The 20691-nt window shown below is 33.5% G+C and overlaps 1 protein-coding gene across 1 annotated transcript; it reads right to left on the bottom strand.

Annotated features, from left to right (window-relative positions):
* Positions 1-51: 51 nt before the first annotated feature.
* On the bottom strand, positions 52-20306 carry LOC125050858 (abhydrolase domain-containing protein 2). The gene is made up of 7 exons (XM_047650918.1): positions 19992-20306; positions 19408-19580; positions 18670-18837; positions 12831-13014; positions 5697-5891; positions 3288-3442; positions 52-2663 (listed from the first exon to the last, which is right to left on the bottom strand). Exons 1-7 carry the CDS (start codon positions 20144-20146, stop codon positions 2383-2385), a joined length of 1311 nt encoding a protein of 436 aa, XP_047506874.1. The 5' UTR covers positions 20147-20306; the 3' UTR covers positions 52-2382.
* Between the last annotated feature and the right edge of the window lie 385 nt (positions 20307-20691).

Below are 20691 nucleotides of genomic sequence, written 5' to 3'. Positions count from 1 at the left end.
TTTATGTCCTTTCGTCGCTCAATACATTATTGTCAAATAAGAAGCCAAACATATACTTTATTACATTTATTTGAATAAGTTAAAACGTCCTTGAACAGTGCATCGTTACAAAAGGCAAATAATTTTAAACATACTAAACAAAGACACAGCCTCGCAGGTATTAATGTCACGTTGGTAATGTGATACTATGTACGTAAAAAGATAAACAGAGATTCAATTTACTATCGAAGTTCTTAAAAATATTGTATTTTGAAGATTATCTAAAATCTTGTAAAAAACATTGGCTCATCAGCCTTCCTGTGCTAAGTTAAGGCCAATTAACTAAGAATCTATGGCGCTTGTACATTCTAGTCTTCATTCATTAATAATAATTTAAAAAGCAATTTGTACTCACAACTAACACTGACCTAATATACACATTTACGATTAACATTGAGTTTGTATAACTCAATATTATTAAAGTTTATTGCGTGTTTTAAAAGCAACCATTCATGGCCACGGAGCAATATCGGACATAACGGTGGTCCATTGGCGTGTAAATGTAAAAAAATATAATAACTATATTCTACACCATAAGACAAATTTTAAAAATCATTGAATTTTGAAAATACCCTCGAAAAATTGGTTTGCTACCATATTAATCCGACCCGAATGGAATACCAACGGAACTTTTCCGAAAGTTTCGTTATTCAATGCATATTTGACGTTTCAATGTAAAGCCAATCAATAGAAGGCATCTCAACACGCAATATATATTAAATAATTAATTACCTTAGCACAGCTAATATCTTCATACAATAATTTAAACAAGTTTTAAGACACTTTATAACCTGTTATTGTGCTTCATAACACTACCACATATAAAAACAAATATTAAGGCATTAGCTGCTAAATATGTCAAATCGGATTTCTAATCCGTGTAACAGACAAAAGGCAGTAAAATTTGGATATAATAATAAATTGAGTTGATAACAAACAATACAGCATTGTTTACAATGCTCTGTGTTAAAATCATGTTAGAATTTCGTTATTAATAGAAATAGTACAAAATGTTGTATTCTAAATTTAATTTCATTGTATTAACTTGTAGTTTGCAAATAGCAGCTAACTTCAATCTTCAAAGTCAGTATATAAATTTTAAATTTGGAATACAATAATCGTTCGTATCGTTATTAAAGCATTTTTTTCGTTTACTCTTATATTGTGTGATTCAGTAGACATCAAACTTACTTTTCAACTGAACAAAATATTTTGTTTAAAAAGTAACTTTAAATAACACTACAGTCCATTAATTCTGAATTTCTTTAAACGGTAAACAAAAATGGCGTTGTTTTTAACCAGATACATTGTGGTGATGAAGTGATGTAAACTTATAAATCTAATAATCAATTAAATGATGAGAGAGAGAGAGACCATTCACATGTCGTCTCTCTCATCTTGTGTAGTTGTAAAATTTAAAATATTATTTAAGCTTATGTTTAAGTTCTGTTATGTTAACAATAAAATATACTTTAGAGTTTAGATTATAATAAAAACAAAAAACTCAACATTGTTATTAATTCCAAAATGCATTATTATTAAGTTAGGTACTGTATCCAAAAATATACCTTATGATACATAAGTACGAACTAATTACTAACCATAAGAAAAAAGGTTCAAATCATATTTGATAAAGTATCACAGGTCACAAAGCAATTTATTTTATTTTGAATCTGTAGTTTTGCATGATCGCTGTGTAAAGATTTTGTGTATTATTATTATTAAAAACAGAAATTTTTATTAATCTATTACATTAATACAGTATCAAAGTTTATAAATGAGACAAGTGTGTAGTAAGTGATAAAAACGTGATTTTTCTTCGCTAAGCCTTGTACATTTTATATGAATTCAGAATAAATGGACTGTATCTTTCTTAATTAACTGCAATTAAAAAATTCCGTTGCGTCAAACATACAATAAATGCAATTTAATACGATTTAAACAATATTGATACATAAACAATTTGAGTTAAAACACAAAAATTGGAAACACATTAAAGCATAAACTCTAGGCCTGCCAGAGTTGACAACATTGTCCAACCCATGTTTGCATATTAGGCTCTTAAAGACGCCATGTTAGGCCGGGATCAATATTCAAAACATCAGTCGTATAGAATCAAAAATTTACGACTTGTAGCACCGCTTATTTTGGGTATACGACCCGGCCTTAGGGGTTAAATCTGCTCTGTCTTAGTCCATAATACACCTAAAGCAACACATCCATTCAAACAGAAAACCATAATCTCATTTGAAATTCGAAAAATTGCGTTCCATTTCACGTAACACAAACTTCAAAACAATCGTACATAGTATGTAAAATGGAACGTTAACATTAAATGCGGAATTACGACGGGAATGTATTACATTTGTGTTGTTTGTCTAACGGGTCTCTATATAATATTGTAGCTGATTTAATGAGATCAGGTTCTTCGTCTGATATCGAACAGTCAGTTTCAATGTTTTCTTTGGGTGAGCATTTGTTGTGTGCCATTAAAAGACCTCCCACGAGACCCACTACAGCTCGGTCTAGCCACGTCACGGGATTGGCATAGAGTAAACCTCCTTCATAGAAACCTAGGTGACCTCCATGCGCTAATTCCAAGAACATTTTCTTATCGTACGAACCTGAAATATATTATCAAAAATTATCATTGATAAATCTTATCTTACACGTCATTTAATGATGATGAAACTTCTCTTAAATGCAAAACCAGGAAAATATATTATTAAAATGAAAGTTCAAATGTTTCAGATTTCTATATTCTGTGTTTCGTGATTATTTGATTTGCTAATAGGCGGTGATCAGCCTACTGTGCCTGATACACGCCTATTTTGACTTTTTGTGTATAAGTCATGCCGGTTTCCTCACAATGTTTTCTTTCACCATACGAGCTAGTGTTAAATATGCACACTGCACGTAGACAGAAAGTCCATTGGTGCACAGTCGGAGTTCGAACTTACTACCTGAGGTAATGAAAGTCATTAGGACAACACTGCTCTATTACAGATGCGTACAAACATGTGAAAAAAATAATCGAAAGTTATTACGTTATTCGCGTGTTAGCCAACGATATTATGTATAATACTATTAAATGAGAGATCGAAGTATGACTTAACTCAATAAACACTATTTCTGTAATATTTATTTCGTAATTACTTTATAATTATAAATCTATTTTTTTAGCCATTTACTGAAGAACCACACACGTCACTAAAATCAAATAGATACATTTTCAGGTTAATACTCACTAACAAATTCCCTGACGTTGGGCAGCAGTGCTTCAGGCACTATAGGATCATCGCGCGCGTTTATGAATATCATGGGCGTCTTAACCCGCTCAAGGTAGAACGCTGACGAGCTCCATTTGTACAACTCCGTCACGGATTTAAAGCCGTGTACTCTCCTGTAATTTTAAAATTCATTGTATGAATGAAGATATTTTGACGACTCATTGGTCTAGTGGTTAGTACCCCTGACTGCGAATCCATGGGTCCCGGGTTCGATCCCCGGCTGAGGCGAACATGATGAGCATTTGGTGTTGTTCTTAGGTCTTGGGTGTTTAAATATGTATTTATATGTATATCTATCTATAATATGTATGTATATCCGTTGCCTAGTACCCATAACACAAGCCTCACCAGCTTAGCATGGGACTAGGTCAATTGGTGTGAATTGTCTTTTAAAAAAAAAAGAAAAAAAAAAACCAGTGGCGCTACAACCCTATGTGGATGCAGCTTTTCCTTTTATCATTTTCTTTTATAGACGAGTGAGGGCTTCTGTGTCGAACACGACAAGCCGATTTTTGGGTCAAGATATGCCAGTTTCCTCACGATGTTTAACCTTAATGCCGTATTAAAAGTTAAATAAATGTACATTACGCACAATAAAATAAAATAAAGCAGTCGTTCTTTAGTAACTCTTAAGGCCGATTTACATTATCTTAGTGTTTAGCAGAGTGCTTTAGGATAGTACTTTAGTTGAAACATGTAAACGCTACTTGCTTTAGTACGGTTCTACTTGACTTTCAAGTTGAATCAAAATAGAATCGCTTTTTATTTTTGTTTCAAGTGATACCCCTCCCGCGGCCGCGCACCCCCCGAGATCTTCCCTCGTTGTGTGTAAACACGTAATTTAGTAAAATCTTTAGGAGAGTGCATAAGTGCCGTGAAACGCGTGCGTGTTTTTTGATTTTTAAAGATGGCTAAATGTCGGAAGATACAACTATCAAATTTGTGTCTGAATATGTTGTTCACGAATGTTTGTGGAACGTTAAAAACAATTTATACAAAAACAAACAGGCTAGGCATTCGGCATACACTGCCTTAAAAGAAGCTATGTTGTTTATTATTTATATTTAGTTTATTTATTTCGAATAAAATCTCGTCTTCTATTTGTTCCATAACTACAGTTAGTATTTTGCGTAGAATAGAGCGTATTTGCCGACGTCGTTGGGCTTTCATTGTGGCGCTGTAATGATACTCTACTGGAAGAAATGTAAACGTTCACTCGCAACGCACTTAACTCTAAAGCACTAAAGAACTTGCCTTTCAACTTGTACTAAAATACTCTCCTAAACACTAAGATAATGTAAATCGGCCCTTAAACGGGAGATGAAATATTTTCATGACTTAGAATTTTTTAATGGGCAACTTAATATGGTCAGCTTGTGTCATGTAACTCAAAGAAGTCTTGAACCTTGAGTACGCATTTTTGTAGACATAAAATATAGTTTATACAACATATAGAAATAACTTTATATAAATAATTTATTTCCTTGATAAACATGTCGCATTTGACCACGGAAAAATATTAACATTTTTGTACAAAATATCGTAATCAGACATATAAATCTCTAAGTACAAGGATATTTCGGCAGTCAAAATTGTCGTCGATCAGCTGATAAAAGTCGCGAACACAGCATGAACTATCATTGTTAATAAATAATATTAAAATCATATCGTTACTACGTCGTATTAAAAGAACATTGACAGGACAGGTTTAAGCGTTTTTAATAAGATATCTAGAAGTTTTAATTAAATGTATAGTACTTAAGAACATTAAGCTAGGTCATTTAGAACTATATTGTTTCTATATTTTTAATTATCTATGACTAAAAATATACAGTTATTGGTGTTATTATCTTGATGTTATAAAGGCTTCGGTGAATTTACTGACGCTGGTACATATTTTTTTTTTTTTTTTTTATAAAACAGGGGGCAAACGGGCAGGAGGCTCACCTGATGTTAAGTGATACCGCCGCCCATGGACACTCCCAATGCCAGAGGGCTCGCGAGTGCGTTGCCGGCCTTTCAGGAATCGGTACGCTCTTTTCTTGAAGGACCCTAAGTCGAATTGGTTCGGAAATACCTCAGTGGGCAGCTGGTTCCACATAGTGGTGGTGCGCGGCAAAAACTGCCTTGAAAAACGCTCAGTTGTGGAACGGCGGACGTCGAGGTGATACGGGTGGAATTTCGTATGTGCTTTAAACTCATAAAAAAATAATCAGTCTAATCGCACTGTTTTGAATAAATTACCCAACTCTTTCTATCACAGCGTGAACACAATTTGTCAGAAATAGACATAGACATTAGTTCTCAACTAAAAATATACAGTTTTGCGCTATTATCTTGATTTTATAACTGCTAAGGTGATCTTACCTAGAATATGCCTCATCTAGATCCGGTAATGTACCAGCCGAAACAATCATCTTCTCGTCCAAATTATACTTAATCTTCAAGTCCTGGTTTAGCAGCATTCGCTTATGTCGCGTTATAATGTTTCTATAATTGTCTGTCATGATGTAGAGGTAGAAACGTCGGAAGTTCTGCCATTGGAGAAGGTACACCATTGTGCTGGAAAAGATTTAAAGATACAATGAGACAAGGGAAAGATAGTTATGATTATACTATGTTCAATAAGTTTCATGTTAGAAATTACTGAAAATTTTCAAAAAGTTTGCACAGTGAATAAAAATGTACCTAATATTATCTACAGTTTTAATGAAAATCAGAAAATATCAAATTGTTTCGGAGCACACAGCCTTCATGGTCACGGATTTACGAAATAAACAGTAAACTGCATTTCTTTAAAATGTGCGATACTTGAGTTATGTAATCTAACATTACTTATGTTACATATATATATTTTAGTTAATAATTAGAAGCGTAAACACAATGTAAGCAATCATCGCACACTTGACGCCAATATGAGCCCTTTAGTTTTTACCAAACTCATAAATTGTAATTTAACATTCTCGTTACCGATAATGTCTAATAACATAACGCGGAATATGATTAAAAGAAGTATTAAGAATATCCATAGCGCAAAATCACCTGCATCATGAGCATACCCCACATACACACCTTCACGTACTTACCCTCACTTTTACACCATCATACAACACAACCAAATTAGGTACCACTTAGATAAACGTATTGAATAGTTTTTATTTGTTTGTTTCCTTTTATAAATTCTTGAACCATTTTGTAGTTAAATGTATTATTATGTATTCCATATTTGGCTATATTTTCAATGTAACTGTTTGTTATTGTATATAATTTATGTTAGCTGTAGGTTTACAAAATAAAAAATAAAAAAAACATAGGTTTCACTTTGTTTAACGAACTCTTCAATAAGGCAGTTAGATTTTTGTTACTCCAGCGTCACAACCCCAATACCCCTAATGTTATCTTAGTTATAAGCTGAGTTTAAAGATGTATTAAAAATGCTCAAAATAGGCATCTTTTTATTCAAAGTATACGAAGCGTTAACTAAGCTTTCAATGTGGCGGTTTAAGAAAGTTGCTTTAACGGATATTAGCACGAATTTATTACATATTAACTTCGACAACATAACTAGAAGTTTTAATTAAATGAATAGCACTCGTAACCAAAGACAACAGTTTGCGACTAACCTATTACAATGTATGTAAGGTCAATTAGAACGTTTTTATTCCAATCTTTTTAATTTAAAATAATTATCTATAACTGAAAATAAACAGTTTTTTGCGTTATTATTTTGGTCTTAAAAAGGCTAAGGTGAATTTCGAGATGATGGTACATATAATGTGCTTTAAAGTTTTACCCCCTAATTCATAAATAAAATAAATTAGTCTAATCGCACCGTTTTAACTAAACTACTCTGTTTCTTTCTATCACAGCGTAAATACAATTTGACAGAAAGACACAAAGGATAACTTTATTTTATTTATTTATCATGTATTGAACTCGTACTACACTTCGTTGCATACAGAAATATAATACAATTAACATAATTAAATAAAAAGGAGAGCAACTGACGGACTTATCGCTCTCAAACTATCTCTTCCAGGCAACCACTAAGAGAGAAAAAATAAATTAGATAAGCTCAAGAAGTGCAAAAATACATAAGTCAAATAGTATACAAAACGAACAAAACTTTAGTTAGTTTTTATGAATAAGGGGGTAAATATAAGTTATGTATGTTAATCTCAGTTATCATGTCAAGTACACTTGTACACAATATAATTCGAGTAATTGAATATACCAAGTAACCTTACTTGCCCGTTATTGACCCGTTATTATTGTAAATTCGTTAATTTATTTTAATGTAATTATCTTTACATCAGGAAGTTCTAAAATCGTAGCAATATTTTTTTCATACAGAAGTTGGTAGTGAATTTAAACAATGTACTAATAAAAACAATGTTTGAAATTGAATTTCCGTAACTCCTTTATTTTATTGCAAACACATTATGGCGAACTCATCGATTTTTGCCAATTTATAATAGATTATAGATTACTATAAAAATCTAGTTAAATATCATTACAACGGTAATACAATTTATATTTATCAATATTACCATATTCCAACTGAATGATACCATGCGACATGTCCGTTAGACCATTGCTTATATTTCTTTTTTTTTATGTTACAGGAGGCAAACGGGCAGGAGGGTCACCTGATGTTAAGTGATACCGCCGCCCATGGACACTCGCACTTCCAGAACGCTCGCAAGCGCGCTGCCGGCCTTTCAATAATTGAATAATTATTGATAAGATTTATATTTACGATTTAGTCCATTGACTAAATCGTTGGGATAAATAGTTTAATCTAGAGTTAGTGTCCTTGACTGTAATCATTTAAAAGTGCAGACTACTTATTTATAAAGAATATTAAAACGACGCGAACATGTGAATTGTCGACAGTAGGTAAATAACATTAAAACTAGTTAAAATATCTTGTTATAAATGACGATGTGTAGATATGGTATCTTAACATTGATAATGTTAGAAATCCAAATATATAACCAACTATTCTAGACAATTCTAGAACGTTCTCATTCATGCTAAACTACTAGCTGGCTCCTGTTCCAGTCACATCATACAAAACTATTCTTTAATATTAAACAAAATTTATACAATTCCAAAAGCGTGACCCGAATTTTATAGGTCTTTCCTCAATTAAAAATTACTGCAAATGGTTATCACAAGTCTCAAAGTGCGTGCCGATAGTGCTTATCGTGAGACGAGTACCTATAGTGCAAAATAAAATTATAAGTGACGTTTATATAAAGGTATTTGAGAAATTTTCAAGATCATAAATTAATTAATACATTTTTATTAGGACTAAGACAACGTGAATGTCAAGGCTATTAACTCTTCGCTTCTCGCCTCCACGAGGCTCTCTTTCTTGCGGTGCCACTCCAAGTCAATCTCCGAAATCTCTTCTTGTGCATCGCATATCTAAGCAATTATTCCACTGAATTGACTCCCGTCCACTCACGGATGGTTGTAACAAGATATATTGCGTCTACCAGGTTTGTTTTGTTTAGTTTAGTTTTGTTACAGAGGAAAGTAGACTTTAAAGTTGAAATTTTAGTGAATACTGGCAGTGTTGGTATTACTAGAATATATGTAAAGGACAGAATATATGTAAAAAGTAAGGAAACGACATTAGTATAATGTATTAGAGGCTCTTTGGAAACGTTTCTCTCTGCCCATAGATCAGTTAGTACACGCAAAAACAGTTGAATATCTGAGAGTTTTCTAATAAAAATATAGTACTTTAATATGCCAATATATCAATTATCAATACTCCTCGAAAATTCTAAAGCAATGAATCATTGTATGACCTTATTGATTGGTGTGGGACTTGTTGGTTGGAAACATATCGTTCGTTATTTTAATAGTTGAAGGTTTATATCAAAAGTAATGCATGAATAATTTAATAGAACTGCAGAAGGTGCATCGGATCGATAAATTGGAGCTGATTAATGAGCTCTGTGAGTGGGGTATAACGTAAAAATTCAATAAAAACATTATTCTTATTTGTGTAATTCAGTGAAAAGAATTTGCTGGACGTAATTGATTGATTGATTGATGAAAACAAATAAGCCTCTGAAATCAAGTGGAGACTTTTATAAATTCCCTGTATATCGTACGTGCGTAAATATTCAACATTCAAGGTAAACGAGATAGTATGATATAACATTTTCTATATATATATAGTCGGCTAAAATTACAGTTTAATATCAATAAAGTTATTGTGAAACGATTACGAAAGTACTTTGTTTAAAGATAAAAAAAGCGAAAAGAATTTTTCACGAGTTCAATACATGTTTTTACTTTGGGTTTTCCTAGATTTAAATTAAATATGCACTTTTATCTGTTTTAATTTTTATTGGAAAGCGAGCGTTTATTACCAAGAAATTCTAGAAAGTACTTTTTTAACGGCCAAAACCAATATGCAATATCAATCCAATTTTAGCTGTCATAGACTGACAATTCAATCCATTTCTAAAGAAAAGCATGCCAATATTCAATACATGGACTGAGATACCAATCTAATTATTCAACCAATCGTTCAGAGGGCGGATAAGAGATTGAAGATTGCCCTCTGTATGAAAATGAATGTTTACTCATGCCAACAACCTATCTGTCCATTTTGTAAGTTGCTTCGATTGGCCAAATCAATCTCGGATTGCTATCGGTGAAACTCGTATGATTTGGGTTTGGGATTGCGACCTAACTTAATATTCATTGGGAAAATTTATTCATCTTCGTCATCTTCCAGTTCTAGTGATAGTGATTTGGAAGTTTAAATGCAATTATCCGATTGGGATAGTAATTCTGAAGCTGGAAGAAGACAACGTACTTCTGTGCGAAGACATAAGAAGACAAGAATTTATTATATCCAGAGCCTGAATGACGCCGAATTCACATTTAGATTTAGGTTAACAAAAGAAGCTTTGGAGACACTTTTACACAAAGTGATGTCTATATATGACTTCTTGCAGGTTTCATCTTGTCATCAACTTTTGTAAAAAAAATTTAAATATTAGCTACAACCAAAAATATTTGTTACTATAGATACTACCTACTAACTCCACTTCAAAACCTCAAGACTCCAGCAGAACATCTTTATAACGAATCTCAAATACGAAGCAGAAATGTGGTGGAAAGGACATAATATGGTGTTTGGAAAAAATCGGTTCCCCAAAATCGGTTTGTCAAAAAAGGTTTTGCTTCAAGTATCTCGTGTACAAGCCGTGATAGTGGCATGTGCAGTGTTGCACAATATTGCTATTGATATGCGATATGAACATTTTGAACTACTGCAACAAGTAGATGAACAAGCTGATGATATTGATCAAAGCGCAATTGACAACGTGGGAAATGCAAGTGTGCGAAGTAATCTTATAAGTGATTATTTTGCTTTATTACTATAATATTTTATAAATTACAACATTTTTGAGATAAATTAAATAGAAATTCAATGCTTTTATTTAAATAAAAATACAATTTTTTAATACAATACATCCTCGCTCCAGGCACAATATCTATTATTTTTCTAATTTATTTAACAATATATTTTTTTCTATGGCCCATAATTCTCTTTTATGCTCTCTTTCTTCCTCTTCAAATGCCCATTGCTTTCTCTTATTTAGAAGCTCTTCCTTTCAATTGACTTTCATTTCCTTCGACAGACAACAATATCATGTCTTTGACTTTTTCCTCGATAGGGGGTAAGAGGAGTAGCAGCACTAGGGCCACCTCCTGTACGATATGTTTCAGCATGTATCAAGGCAGACTTTTTTCTTGTAGCCCTCTTTAAGCTTTAGCACTGCGAAAGTTTACCCCACTTGTGCTATTAAACAGCGCCTCCAGCGTCTTCCAGCACCGCTCTTTCTCCTGCCAGGTGACTGAGTCACTCTTTTTATTTTCTAATATATTTTTATGGTCAGCAACAAGCGAAGTTAGAAGGTCAACTTCTTCCCGGCTGAAATTGACGCTTCTTTCACGTTTTTGCGTAGACATTTTTTTAAGTTAAAGAACCAACCTCGAATCACAAAAACAAGATACACAAACTACTCAGAGAAAATTTATATGTGTAATAATATGTATTAAAATACTCAATAACCTAACAAACAAAAATACCATATGAAAATGACAGCCCGTTTCGTTACAAGTAATATTAAATGACCAACAAAAAGGTTAAGGTTCTATGTTTTTCTATAGAATTTTGTAACTTTATTTGTTCGTAACAAAAAAACAAACAAAACGTTGCATAGCTATTTGCTACTTTATCCATACATTGTGAAACAGACCCTATTAGTCTTACTTATTTTATTTCGTTCCAAAAACAGCAAACTTTTGGTATGCTTGAACACAACATATTGCATTGAACGAAACGCGGTCGAGAGGCAAGGATCACGCAAAAGATTGCTGTCAATCTTTTGTCAAATAAACAATCGGATAGCAGAAATGTTTATTGGCATGCAGATTGGAGATCGGTCTTTAGATATGAATCAGTCCAAGATTGGTTATAATCATAGATTGATGATACATTATTAATTTTGGCCGTAAGAGTGCAATACAATGACAAATAGCAGATGTTTTTTTACATCATGACATGCAGAATGTAAGATTTTTTTTATGTCCTGCAAGTGTCAAACGTTACTTTTAGTACTCGAGTTATAAGGGAGAAACCATAACTTTTTAATTTACCAGTTGGCCCAATAATTTTATTTTACCTGCCTTTAATAAGCAACAACCCTGAGAGTTAACACAGATTTACTGACACAAATATGAAGTCAAGGTTTTTAAATGGCCAGCTTTAAAACAGCTAACTGTATTGTCCTTACATTACAATCTTACAAAAACTTAGCTCTCACGACGTGCCCGAAGCATTTCTTTAAAATAGTAATAATAATAATTTATTGTTTTGTCTAAACAAAAAATGAGTGCCGCTACAATCGGCCTCAGATTTCTGAATCTGTTTCATGATAATTTGTCATAATGATCATGAAACCTATATGTTAATAGGCAAGTAGGTAATCAGCCTCCTGTGCCTGACACACGCCGTCGACTTTTTGGGTTTAAGGCGATATTTTCCTTCACAGCTCGAGCGAATGTAAAATATAGAATGAAAGTCAGTCATTGGAGTATAGCCGGGGATCGAACCTACGACCTCAGGGCTGAGAGTCGTACGCTGAAGCCTCTAGGCCAACACTTCGTGAAAACAAACCATCGCGATTTTATTCTTACTTATTAGGACTTCCATCAACCGGGAGTTAAGATAAAAACACTATGGAAAATAACTCCAAGGATCACTCATACACTTCACATTAATACAAAAGTAACTATATATTGTTTTAAAGTTATCTTAACAGATAAAGTGTTGTTTACGGTATAAATAAGTTCATTTGTGTATTTGTATGTCACCGGACTCACCGGTTCAAGACAAGAACTTCACATACTTTAGCCTCGTATTAAATCGATCGAATATACGATCGATTATCATATACTTACTCGATAGCATTATATCCCTGGCAAATAGAGATACCGCCAATTATATTTTTAGGTCTTTTCCTGTCCTCGCCCAAGTACTTCGTAATCAGATTGCCGCCAAGGCTGAATCCTACTAGAATCAGCTTTGTGTTGGGATATTTCTCCATGAGATTCTCTACCATGTAACTGAAGTCATCCGTGTGACCTAAAACAATGTTTAAGATATTGATTAATTACAAGTCTTTGGCCTTGTTGATAACGCCGAGACATGTTTGACTTGTGCGATTTGCCTTAAATACGTGTAGTGTGTTTATATAGATTGGCATAGATTTCAATTGAAAGTAAATGTACATAAGTTTCGTAAGGCCAGAGACTATATTAAGTGGAAAGCACTCGTCAAGTCATCTAAATTATATAATAAATTCACGTTCATACAAGTTGTTTGATATACAAGTTTTCTTTAAGTACACGCACATATCAAACGATATTATGTGTATGTTACTTCACCCAAATCGGACATTGGCGATGATGGACATAGCAACGATACAATATACAATATACATATACCCAATGGCGCTACAACCAAGGATTCAGATTTCTATTTCACGATTATTTGTTTTTCTAATAGGCAAGTAGTATCAGCCTTCTGTGTATGACAAACGACTTTTTGAGTCTAAGGCATGACGATGTCCCCATAATGTTTCCCTTCACCATACGAACGTGTGTTACATCCCGGTACATCGAACCTACGACCTCAGCGAAAGTCGCACGCTGGGCAACACTGCTCAGCACGTAGAATGAAAATCTTGTTAATAGTTTTCTTAATTTCTCAGGGCATATTTGCTTCTGATACTGCACTGCGTGACAAAATCTGTTATTAAAGCACATTTTTGCAACGTGCAAATTCTATTTGCTTAAAATTAATTAGGTCACATATATTGCAATACGTGCAGAAATACGTTCATATTCATTTATTGCTGACATGAAGGCAAGTGAAAGTATTAGGTATATCACCAGAATACGAAGCATAACATCCGACTATGTTTAATTACAAGAAAGTTCAATCCGTTGTCTTAATTATAAATGTAATAATGGCAAAGAAAATTTTTGATGAATGTTCTTATTTTATGTATTTTTAATTTGTTTGCGGTATGGTTGTATTAATTATAATATAGTTTTTTATATTCATATTATGCGCATGCATTAATCCAAAGGGGCATGGACACATATTTGTATCCCTCATATTTCTACTTATAAAATAAATATAAAAAAAATGTTTATTATGGAACATAAGATACATGTATCACATATTCCACGTCATTAAAATTTAATTTGTAGGCATCCCTACTCATCGGCAAAGAAGACAGATGGCGTAGGCCGAGAGAAAAAGCCGGCGTAAAAAACTCTCGGACTCTCTGTCTTATTTAGACAAGTAGAAAAGCTTTCTATGTCTGATACACTGGCTGATGTTTCGGTGTGATACACGCTGATGTCCTCACTATGTTTTCCTTTAATTTTTAATCGTTAGATTGATAAGAAATTAAAAATACATTGAGGCACAGTTATCATACGACCGATAGTTTTGCAGAGCCGCACGCTTAACCACAAATCTCTACGACAGGTTATGCTTAGTTCACACGCGCGCGTTCAACTCTACATTCAACGTGCACATTCACATTCAGGAGCGTGTAAACGGTACGCCCGAGCCCGTGAACGCGCCTGTGAACGTGAATGCCGCGAATCGGGCAAGTGTCGGTTTTTTGGCAAAGTTCAAAGGATGAATGTGCGGGCGCCCGGTGACCGTTTACACGCGCGCAGGCAGTCGCCAGTCAGTCTCTCCCGCGCTTTTGCGACGAGTGGATCTTCATTCAACGTTGCTAAGAAAGTCGCTACGATCGGAGATTACATCATGGCGGAATATAATAATAATTTATGTAGCATTATGCTACGGTCACACGCGCGCCGTCCAGCCCGGCGGGCTGCCTGGCGGGCTGCGCGGCATGCAGCCCGTCCCGGGCCGGCGGACATTCAAGCTGTTCACACGCACGCCGTCGTGCCAGTCAGTGCCAGAATGGCGAGCAGCGAGGATCTCGGTGTTGTTGCTGCCATATCCTTTGGCTTAACTTATTTTTATTGGAAAAAGAAACAAAATTATTATATTCCGCCATGATGTAATCTCCGATCGTAGCGACTTTCTTAGCAACGTTGAATGAAGATCCACTCGTCGCAAAAGCGCGGGAGAGACTGACTGGCGACTGCCTGCGCGCGTGTAAACGGTCACCGGGCGCCCGCACATTCATCCTTTGAACTTTGCCAAAAAACCGACACTTGCCCGATTCGCGGCATTCACGTTCACAGGCGCGTTCACGGGCTCGGGCGTACCGTTTACACGCTCCTGAATGTGAATGTGCACGTTGAATGTAGAGTTGAACGCGCGCGTGTGAACTAAGCATAAGAGTTAAACTTGCTGGTTTATCTTTGGTTAAGATTCAGATTTAGCAATTAGATTTTGTCATATTGACGTTTCTGAATATCAGAAATTTCTCAATTTATATCACAATCTATGAGACAGGTAGTTAGTTTGCATTGGACAAACAAAGTCCTTCTGTATGTGGGTTAAAAATTAGCCTCGAAACATACACGTTGAATTGAAAAGTACTTTAAAAACAGATCTATAAAGTCCTTAGATTATGTATGCATTACTTTTAGGGCATTGACATTCTGTAATACCAAACATAATAAAATATACATACAATTGATTTATTATCTTATACGTTTATTGGTCAAATAGTTACGTCATCAAGTACCTAATATGTCATCAAACTGATTGTACCATTAATTTAAAATTGACTTGAGAGAAGCGCAGTAAAGTGGCGCGTGTGTAAAAACGTGAACAATAATGATCATTGCCAGGGTCAATCTAAATGGCCTTTTATTTTAGGTTAAATTGACAAGATAGATACTTTTTATCAATTAACGTAGGTGCGATAACATTTGCGTAATAAAAGAAATATTGATAACTTTTTTGTATTAGAGCAGTGTCGTCCAAGCGGCTTCAGCGTGCGACTAACCTGAAATCGTAGGTTCGTACAGGCTTTGGCACCAATGGACTTTCTGTGTATGTGCGCTTAAGATTACAGAAGACTGATCGCCTGCTTATTATAAAAACAAATGATAACGAAACATCACACAAACCGCTTTAGATCACATTCTGTTTCAGTAAACATATTACTTGGAAACAGTCTATAAACATAATTAATGCAAACATCTATACAAATGAATCACATGCTATTTAAAATCATTCGTGAGTAATTAGTATAGGTATGAAGTCTCGCAAACCACCGTAGGTAGACCTATTTGTGTGCTATCATCGGCATGTCTTAGACCCAAAAAGTTGACATGTGTCAAACGCAGAAGGATTATCACCTACTTGCCTTTCAGAAAAACAAATGATTACGAAACAGATACAGACTTTAAACGTTGTAGCGTTTTTTTATTATACTTTATTTGTAACACCCGAGGACATATAGACTACAGACTGAGCATAATTTATGCAAATTACATGCAAATCCGTCTAGTAACATAAAAAAATAGTTACTAACACAGCTAATTCAGTTATACTAGTGAATTTATATTCACTAGAATACTAAAGTAGTTATTTTTAGTGTATTTATTACTTATTGTACATTTTATTATTTACTTTATTAATTAAATTACGCTTCTGTACAGAATTTTATACAATAAAACTCGACAATTACGTAGAGAATTTGGGGTTGTTCAACTAACGAGTGTGACATTTTCTACATGTCTCTTCTAAATTAAAAAAAAAACATGCCATAACACCTTCCAGGCTACTGAAACGCGGCCAGAGACTAAGAAGAGATTGCATGGGCCTGCTTCCAGCCGTAAACCGTATGTTACAGATGTTGGCATGCTCTGCTGACTCATTGGAGGTCATGAACTGTCCCCCACCAGCAGGCAGTAATTCCGCATATGATTTCGCTACTTAACCGTTTCCGAAGTTTTGCACCAGAACTGGATATTATACATATATGCCACATTTTTGGGTTTGACAGCCGAATGTAAGTTGTTTTTATTTTTTAAGTAGTAATACAATTTGTTAGTAGTTTAATGCAGTATATAAGTTAGTATATTATTATTTTTTTTTAAACAATGAAACTTTTGAGCCTTTTGAGTTATTTTAGGATTGAAATATTATTTTGAAGGATCAAGTGTTCTAGAAAAAATAGACTGGCATACAAATCGCGGGTGTCGAGATAATTAAAATTGACTGAACTTTAAGAAGCTAGACATTCAGAACAATAGCCTTGATATTCTTGTATTTTTATACGCTATTTAAAGAAACTAAACTTTTGCCTTTCTATCAATCAGTAACATGTTAGGCACTGAAAAATTTAATTCAAAATAACCAATTGTAAAATTGTTACAAATACACTAAGTGACACAACATAATAATAACCGAATATAAATTAATTTGCTACCTTAGTGTATAAACCATACCTTAGTTTCTAATTTAATAAGTATATTGAGAACGAAAATTTTTTTACAAGTAGGTTCTAGATATGAGCATTTAGGCCATAAAGATAAATTTATACATACATATTTATGTAATTAAGGCTTTAGAAACAATTATTTTTGCGTTCGTTATCAATAATAAACTTTTTTTTCAACAAAGCACACACTAAAATTCAATTCACATATTTAAACACACAAATTACACAAAAAAATTTAAGTTCAATAATTTGTGTGTGAATATTGAAATTCGAACCTATTCGATGTTGAAACAGCAGTGACGAAAAGTGTATTAATTTAATGGCCCTGACATTGAGCTGAAAATAAAAATTGCATAAAGATCGATACTTATTTACATACAAAAAAATCTTAGATCATTAATCTCGAGTTGACTCATGCCGGTATCATTCTTGTGAACAGGCGCATGACATCATTTTCAATAAGGTAATCGTACAGCCGATTGAGTTCAAATTCAATCATATAATTTTTTGGTACCATGCCTTCAACGTGAACGTAGAGCCTTGATTTGGCTTCTTAAATGAGAATTACATACCTAGATGAGGTCATCTAATAATTAATTATTATAGGTTTATAACAAGCGTCATTAAAAGAATTCTATGTTTTGACTTTATACTGAGGCATGAACACAACTCAGTTTTAGCGTTAAATTATTTTAAACTCTGTAGTTTAAAACCATTCATGAGCACTGTTGGCCTAATGGCCTCAGCGTACGACTAACATCCCTGAGGTCGTAGATTCGAAACTCGTCCGTGCACCAATGGACTATGTCCATGTGCGAAAGCATCGCGAGGCATGCCTTAGACCAAATAAAAGTCAACGTCACCAAAAGCTGTTCGCCTACTATAAAAACAAATGTTCACGAAACAGATGAAGATATCTGAGGCCTAGCCGTAGGTTGTGGCGCTACTGGGATTTTTTAAAACCATTCAGCCTCCGCTATTGATCACATTCGATTTCAGTAAACTTACTTGGAAACAGTCCATAAACAAAATGAGTGCAAATATATATAGAAATGAAACAGCTAATTACAATAAACAATTGAATGAATCACATGCTTTTTGAATTAATTCGTGAGTACTTAATATAAGTATAGTCTCGCTAACCACCTACGGGATACACATATTTGTGTGTGTTATATTTATAATGTTTCTTAGCCTCTCATTTATATAGCTTTGGTAAGTGGGTGATCAGCTCGTTCTTGACTTTTATAGTACCGATTTTTATAGTCTAAGACGTCTTTCTTACAGTTTTCTTCTTTCCAACTAAATCTAATCAAATTTCTAAATAAGTTTAGATTATTACTCACCGTACGAGAAGATCCTTGATCCAGTAACAGGAACGCTGTTGAGGGCACCAATGTGATTCAGTACAGCACATCTGTACCCGTGACGCTGAGAGTAGTGTACATATGTACGAATGTACACACTCTCCGACGTGTTGCCGATACCGGGACATATGGCTACCGTTACGTCGTCTAAGGAATAAAATTTCGGACTATGTTATCTTTTCTAATTCAGTATTCACCTTCAACTCTTATCACGGTTAAAAGCGATGTTGAAGTTTCAATGTTACGATAAAACACTTCTGTATTCTTAACAACCATAAAATATTGTATGTTGTAATAAATATCAATAGATTTTATTTATTAAAGTGTTGACGATTAAGTTTATAAAATATATATTATTGATATTCTCAAGTTTCATTAGTTAGTTATACACACACATTTCTAACTAGCTATAAACTGCACAAGGCAAAAGGACTGAACCTTGCCAAGCAAAGAGGTTTTTACAAATTGATGGGAGTAAAAATAATCATAGTGCATGTATCCATTCTGTTTAGTACTTTATAACATATAAAAAACTATGAGTCAGAGTTAAATAATTTAAGCCCCTGTAATTTATGGTGAATGAAATTAATTTAAATAAGAGATTTTATGTGGAGAACATTTGAATAATAATTTATTAGAACTTATAAGAAACTGTGCATTAATAAATAAATAATAAAAGGATTTAAAATATCTCTTAGGTAAACGGTTAAAGTATACCTTCATGTTCCGCACCAACAGGTTCATACAAGTCATATGTTAGAGTGGAGCGGTCAGGTAGAACTAGCATTATTCTTGCACCGATTGGCCAAGGGCAACGGACTCTTCCAATAAGACTGTGCAAAATTGTCTGGACATGTCCACTGAATCCCCATAATCTTGTTGGTATATATCTAGAATCGGAATGTTAAGAACTGAATGCCGGAGATAAAATTATTGTTCAAAATGAAATTATTCAAAGTTATAAATTACAGCAATATTAACATCTAAAAGCAAGTATACAGTGTAATAAGTAATACTTAGAAGAAAATAACATTACTTTACGATAATTCACTAAGGTTTAAGAAAGTTCAAATATTAATAAAAAATACATAGGAACTACCACAGAACTTGTTTTTTTTTCTAAGTGCCATATAATTATAGAACTTGTTAAAGTTTTTTTAATATCAATCTCATATGATATATATATCAATGAGGTATTTTTAATGGTAGATACAAAAAATATATTGTGACTTGTGAAATTTATAATAACAAATATTTTGGTCTATATTTATAACCTGCAATTTATAAAATATACAACTTACGGTTCACTCAAAAATGGAGCTATGAAGAGAATATTTTCTATGAAATTTTTATCTCGTCCATAAATGAGAGGCTTGTGTGGTTGACTATTCACGTTCAAGATTCGGAAAAGTACACATAATATCACTGCAATAACGGCCAAAAGTACTGTCGACATTTTTGGATCACTTGTACGGATTGAATTTTCTACATAATAAATAAAGACTTTATTTAATGTTCTGAAATTTGTTTAGAAATAAATAAGTACTAGACGAGAGTATACAAAACACTCCGCCTTTCACATCAATCGTTTAACCGCTACTGTCAAAGTAAAACTCAAATATGAAATGTCAAACTGTTCCGTCAAACAATTTTCAACAAGTTCTAGAAAATGTAGAAATTAATAAAAGTTTTCGTTTAGAAATTTATGGAGCAAAAACGTGCTACATTTTTACGGATTTCTTTTATATAATTATTAATAACTTACTTTCCACAAACCTTAAAAAATTCAGAACCGGTAGGCATGCAGCAAAAATTATTTTATTTTTCTAGTCGGATTTTAAAATAAGACGTAGATCATTCTAGAATCAAGTTTTAATAAAAAATTCACAATATTAAATGGAATGTTTTAGAAAACGATAAATTTAGTACCCATATTAGATATTATATCTACATCATGATCACAATCAGCTGTTAATAAAAATAATTAACGTAAAACTGTAC

Source organism: Pieris napi, chromosome 7 (assembly GCF_905475465.1).
Source record: "Pieris napi chromosome 7, ilPieNapi1.2, whole genome shotgun sequence".
In the NCBI taxonomy this organism is placed as follows: domain Eukaryota; kingdom Metazoa; phylum Arthropoda; class Insecta; order Lepidoptera; family Pieridae; genus Pieris; species Pieris napi.
This window is presented reverse-complemented; position numbering and strand designations above follow the sequence as displayed.